Raw genomic sequence first — 6,800 nt, 5'->3', positions numbered from 1 at the left:
CAGCTGAACATGGCTGTTTCATGGACCACGTGGACAAGGACAGCAGCAAGGCAGGTGCCCAAAGGCTCATAGTGTTAGGGTTCCAGTTTATTAAGAAAGCTTAAGCTGGGCAGAACTGGGAATAAGATCTTCCCTGCAAGTAGAAGTCTATGGTGAATCTGGGACTCCTTTTATTCTGAGTTTGTGTAAAGTGACCAAAGTATGAAAAATTATAGTAATATCTAATTCATAATAATGTGAAGACTTGGGAAGGATAACTGGCCTTGATCCTCAGGTGATTATAAGTGATGTGATTAATGAGCAGAAATCCCTAAAGTGCCATGACTGGGTAAGAGTCTGGGAAAGGTCAAAGCACTTCAAAGACAGGGCATGCACACTAAGGGCACAAGTGTCCTATAAGAGGCAGACATCACAGGCAATTTGCAATGTTCTTTTCCAGTAATGTTTTGGCTGGGTACATTGCTCTAACAAAGATTGACAAATGACAAACACAAAGTAGCAAAGTATTTTCTTTTCCCACCACCGTAACTAGAAGACCATGGTAATACAAGGCCTTCTGGAGATAGTACTCGCCCAGTCAATTCTCCCATGGACATTTTTACATACATTCTACTCCCATTTTCTTCACAAGTGTTTGTCATTCTTTACCTTTTGGAAAACATGGCATTCTTTTTTATCCTGCTCCTGTTTTTACCCCAAACATCTCCCATGGCTTTAGTCCTTCATCTCATAACCTCATAGATGCCCTGGTCCAGAACTCATGATGCTTGACAGCTCTTTCCTTCCAACTGCTCCCTCAGCTGAAATGGCCAGTAACTAAGGATGTGGGACACAGTGTTGTGAAGATGTCTATATTGTAAATGATGTAAAGATATCCCTGACTGTTGGACAATGTAACCAACTCCTTCAGTTTCTTAGAAAATTGGGAATAGTTCTACCCAAGTCTCAGCTATACCACTCCTAGGCATATACCCAAAAGATGCTCCACTATACAACAAGGAAATTTACTCCAGTATGTTCATAGCAGCTTTACTCATGATAGGCAGAAACTGGCAACAACTGAGATATCCCTCAATAGAAGAATGAATAAAGTATATGTGGTTAATCTCTGCAATGGAATACTGTTCAGCTATTAAAAATAAGCACATCATGAAATTTGCAGGCAAATGGTTAGAACTAGAGAAGATCATCCTGATTGAGGTAACCCAGACCCAATAGAACATGCATGATATGTTCTCACTTATAAGTGACTATTACCCATAAAGTACACGATAACCATGTTATGCTGAACAGATCCAAAGAAGCCAAATAACAAAGAAGACACAAGGAAGGAAGGTTGACTCTTTCTCAGAAGGAGAAGAAAATGAAAATTGAAGTTGATGGAGGGAGGCAACCGGGTAGGAAAGGGAGTGATGAGGGAGATAGGGAGAATGATCATGTGTGGGGAGGCAGAGAGGGCTGGGAGTGAGAATGGGAATCAGTAGGAAAAATACTTGGGACTAACCAGAGACCTGACACAAGGAAGACTACTGGGATTTTGTAGGGGTGACCCTAGTTAAACTCAGAGATTCTGGTGATATGGAAACTGAAGTGGTCACCTCCTACAGCCAAGTAGGATTTCCAGTAGAGGAAGGGGAATAGCAACCCATCCACAACACGTTCAACTCGAATTTCTCCTATCTACACTATGCTCAGAGATAATGAATGAGCAGAGGTTTAGCAAATGGCCAACCAATGACTGGCCCAACTTAAGACCCATCCAATGTAAGAGAGCCAATTCCTAATATGATTCATGCCTACAGGAGCCTAGCATAACAGTCCCTTAAGTGGCTTTGCCCAGAAGTGATAGAAGGAGATACAAAAATCAACACCCAGATATTAGCAGAAGTTCAAGAGTTTTGTAGAAGAGTGGGGGCAAGAATTGACGGAGTCAAGGGGTCAAAGATACATAAGAAAACCTACAGAGTCAACTTCCTTGGGCATATGGGAGCTCACAGAGACCAAACCATCAATCAAACAGCATGCAGGGACTGGACTTAGGACCCTACACATTTGTTGTTGCAGCTTGGTTTTCATATAGGTCCCCTAACAACTGGAGAGGGGGCTATCTCTGATTCTGTTGCCTGTCTTCAGATACCTTTCCCCTAGCTGGGCTGCCTTGTCTGGTCTCAGAAAAAAAGAATGTGCTTAGTCCTGCTATGAGTGGATATCCCAAGGCAGGGTGTACCCAAGGGGAATTTCCCTTTCTCTGAGGACAAGAGGAGGGGGATTGGGGAGGGTAATTTGGAAGGGTGCGGCTGGCAGAAAAGGAGATAGGGGACTGTGATCAAGATGTAAAGTGCATTAATTAATTAACTAAATAATAACTTGATTAAACAGATGGGCAAGAGCTGCTACTGAGAAAGAACTCTCATAACTCAATCAGCTTAGCTTCTGTTCAAAGAGGGTTTGCAGTTGAGCTACCCTGTAAGAACTGTGGGCTGTTAGGTTTCTTCCTCTTATAGGCTTTCTGTTTCATTTTGGCCAGAATGATACTAGCAGATGCTACACTGTCAAAGAACATTCAGATTCTCTACCCTGAAAGTTTCAGCAATCCAGGCAAGGGGCAAAATAGAGCTTCAAGATTGAAAGCAAAATCCTTTACAGCTTACCATGAACACCAATCAAGAGCACTGGAAATGCCTCAAGACAAACAGCAGGAGGGAGAGTTAATGAGCTTCACCCTCAGCTGCAGGCAACCCTCAGGATTCCTGAGACTTTCAGTCCTGCTGTGGTTACTGACCCTCTCTGGAGTCTGAATGCCCTTTCTACCAGCCATGAGAACTCTCTGCTCTCTGCTGCTGATATGCTGCCTCCTTTTGGCATATACCACCCCAGGTAAGCCTGAGGACCTGCAGCACCTGCTCAGAACTGGGGACATGGAGGCAGAAAACTGGAGCAGGGAGAAGCTGTGATCCTGGCAGGGATTTGGACCTATTCAGGAGCAGACCCAAGTCCTATGCCTAACATAGAGGAAATGTCTTGTAGCAAAGGGATTCTTCTTCATCTTCAGTGAAGCTCCTCACACACACAGAGGCCAGCTTCTGATCCCCAGACAGGCATTTCCATACTCACCCAAGTCACTGAGAGGTCTTCCCCATGTGCCCAAACTCAGGGCATGTGCCACCACTCCTGCAACAGGGACTGGGACTTTCCCAAAGCATGTTCAAGCAGTCAGGGTAGTAGTCTATTCCCTGAGGGAATGTCTCCATTGTTTAATGGGTGCTTCTTGTCCAGCTTGGAAGAACCCACATGCTCTGAGCCAACACAATCTATCTCTGACTCAGGAGCAAGTGGGTTCCAGTAAAAAGAAATGAAAGATATATTTTCCCAGTCTGTCACTTCTGTTGATCCAGATCAAGTCACAAGTTTCTGGTTCTTACTTCCCTCAGCTGAACAGTGAAGTTATTACAGAAATCAAAGATATGAAATTCTATGGATAACATTAGTATACTTTTCTCAAAGCATCCCCCGTCTCTCTCTCTCTCTCTCTCTCTCTCTCTCTCTCTCTCTCTCTCTCTCTCTCTCTCTCTCTCTCTCTCCCTCCTCTCCCTCTCCCTCTCCCTCTCTCTCTCTCTCTCTCTCTCTCTCTCTCTCTCTCTCTCCATCTATCCCTCCCTCCCTCTCTCTCTCTCTTTCTCTCTTTCTTTCTTCGTGTGTGTGTGTGTGTGTGTGTGTGTGTGTGTGTGTGTGTGTAAGCATGTGTAAGAGAGAGCACCATAGATGCTCTCTCTAGGTGGGTATGAGCACTGATAATGCTCTGTGTATGTGAGTGTATACTGATGGTACTCGCTGGATGTGTCTATGAGCACTGATGATGATCTTTGTGTGTGTGTGAGAGAGAGAGAGAGAGAGAGAGAGAGAGAGTGAGAGAGAGAGACAGACAGACAGACAGACAGACAGACAGACAGAGAGAACCACTAGTGTTCTCTCTAGGTGGGTCTGTGAGCACTGATCATGCTCTGTGTATGTGAGAGTACACCAGTGATACTCTCTGAATGTGTCTATGAGCACTGATGATGATGATGATGGTGTGTGTGTGGGGGGGTGTGTACACCAATGATACTCTGAGTTTTTCTGAGTAAACTGCTGATGATCTCTATGTGTGTTTGTGTGTCTATAGGCACTGATGATGATCTGTATATGTGTTTGTGTGTCTGTGAGAACTGATACAGCCAGAGGGAGCATCATTGGTGCTCACAGACATACCCAGAGATAACATCATTAGGACCTTTTGTAGTCCTCAGTGCAGAAAAGGTGTCAAGGCAAGAGATCTGTCTACTGCTCAGCAGGACTAACAGAAGTATCTCTAAACAAGCCAATGTGTGATCACAGCAGACACCCACAGCCATGGGATGCTGCAGTTGTGAGGACAGAGTCATTCAGCCTCACAGGTAGTCTCCTTGGATTGGGAAAATGAAAAGCAGTAATAGGATATTCTGAGACTCTTTCCACGGTGAACTGCAAACTGACTTGTCAACTTCTGTTCTGATGCCATACTGTTTCTGTATACTACAATACAGCTCTGAACTATACATGGAAGGGATATCAAAGTCCCTACAACATTGTTCTTTCTGCTCTGAAATGCTTTCACTGTTTTTTAGTCCTTTACATTATCATATGAACTTAAGGATTGTATGTTTTCACTATACCTGTCAAAAATGTTCTTTGGACTTTGGTAGGAATGCCTTGACTCTGTAGATCAATTTTAGTGTGGTTGCCTTGGGAAAGGGCTTTGTATCAGTAGTAACTGAGCTGACACACAAATATGGAAGATCTTCCTACCTCCTAGTGTCTTTTTCAGTTCCTTTCTTCAATGCTGAAGACCCCTCATCGTCATGGTTTTTAACATCTTTGAATAAGTACATATGAGCCTGTACATATTTTAGAGACTATTGCTTGGAGCTCAGCAACTTTCCAGACAGCAAACTTGAACAAACAAAGCCTCTTCTCTTGGCTGGTGATAAATACATAAAATTCCTTGTATATTCTTTCTGCCAATCAATTCAGATTAGTGTCTGATATAAATAGCTTATTTAATGTCAATTACCCGTAAATGCCTATCTCCAAAAACAATCACACTCTATAATCCTAAAGGATTTGAATTTCTGAGCAGGAATTTTCAGAGCATTTGTGTCAGCCCATAAATTACCAAAGGATATGTGTAAAATTACCACTTGATGGTTACCAGGTATATCACAGAGTAATTTTTTCCATCGTGGATACTGTTGAAGATTAATGTCAGATATATTTTATGTGTACTGTAATGTCTCACAGAAGGCAGAATAAGTACGAATTTCTGAAACCTATGAAAATTTCCCAAGGCAACCACGATATCAGAATAGCACTAATGATTATAAGGTTTGCTAGAAATTGTGGTGAGAAGACTGGAAACTTGGATGGGACTCAGAAGGACCAATCTGATTAAAGAGGAGAAATGGGGCACTTCAGAATAAGTTCCTGAGGCAGTAACACCTGTAGCATCAAGAAATAGTATATATGGCATCTTAGGCACAACTGTAAGATGGAATAATATGTATATTGGGGAAGAAGCGAGAGTCTAAACATCAAACATAAAAGCTACACTCATAATTCTGCTTCTCATTCTTCCAAAATGTGTGATTTCATTACCCATCTTCAAGGTTCAATTTCAAGACAATTGCTTGGAAGGGAAAATTGTCCCATGAACTTAGACATGTTATCTATCTATCTTGTATCCCCAAAATGTTCTCAAACGTTTGGCATTATAGCTATGACTCTAAAGGATATTTACTCTCTCCTTGCAGCTGTTGGAGATCTAAAACATCTTATACTCAAAGCACAACTTACACGGTGCTACAAGTTCGGAGGGTTCTGTCACTATAATATTTGTCCTGGTAATAGCAGGTTTATGAGTAACTGTCACCCAGAGAATCTCCGCTGTTGCAAGAACATAAAACAATTTTAAGGAAGCACATGGAAGTCAAGTGACAGATGTGTAACTGATATTTTAATAAAGGAAACTTTTTTAAAGCTTATCAACTTCAGATCCTATTGAAACCTGTGTTTTGGTTTAGAAAGGATTAAGAATATACAAGGCTAAAGTCCAGGTTTAGGACAGGAGAGGGGACATTCCAGAAATCTTGCCTAGTCCTGAGTAATGATTTGAGCAATGTCACTCTTACGTGAATTTATTGTCAAACCACATGTGAGCAGTGCAGAAGAACCATACAAGACTGGAGAGGGAACACAGATCCCAGGCCTCCTGGGACCTAACAGTGGGTAACTCTTCCATGGTATCAAATTTAAGTAGGGCTTCATTTGCAGATGGAGGGATTACAGGGCTTGGGACAATAGAAGGTTGTTGTATTAGAACCTCATTTAAAACAGTAAGTTGTCCCACCAAACTTTATCCCTTGGGAAAATGTCTCAATTTTCAGATCAACATTTTTTATTCAATCACACACACACACACACACACCCTTTATTTTTATTTTTTTGTTCTTCATACAATATATTTTGAATATATACTTTCTCTTCCATCAATTCCAAATAGACCCTGCCATACACATTCCACTAAGTTCTCACTTAAATAAAACAAAAACAAAAGAAACTGTACACAAACATACATTCATACCCAACAGAGAGAGAGAAAGGGGGGGAGGGAGACAGAGACAGAATATGGAGTCTATTTTGTGTCAGGAAACTATTACTGAGCATGATGTCTACCCTTATGGGGTTGATAATTCCCCTGTTGCTCCAATTGCCATAGAATGAAGGCA

The 6,800-nt window shown here is 42.0% G+C and overlaps 1 protein-coding gene across 1 annotated transcript; it reads left to right on the top strand.

The window, feature by feature from the left end:
* Window positions 1-2,816: 2,816 nt before the first annotated feature.
* On the top strand, window positions 2,817-5,986 carry LOC110300144 (beta-defensin 10). The gene is made up of 2 exons (XM_085844335.1): window positions 2,817-2,877; window positions 5,826-5,986. The coding sequence occupies exons 1-2, from the start codon at window positions 2,817-2,819 to the stop codon at window positions 5,984-5,986; spliced, it is 222 nt and encodes a 73-aa protein (XP_085700461.1).
* The last annotated feature ends 814 nt before the right edge of the window (window positions 5,987-6,800 follow it).

The sequence above is a fragment of the Mus caroli genome, unplaced genomic scaffold (assembly GCF_978045245.1).
Source record: "Mus caroli unplaced genomic scaffold, Mus_caroli_1 scaffold_10, whole genome shotgun sequence".
Classification (NCBI taxonomy): Eukaryota; Metazoa; Chordata; class Mammalia; order Rodentia; family Muridae; genus Mus; species Mus caroli.
Note: the sequence above shows the minus strand (reverse complement) of the source record. Positions and strands in the feature narration are given on the sequence as shown.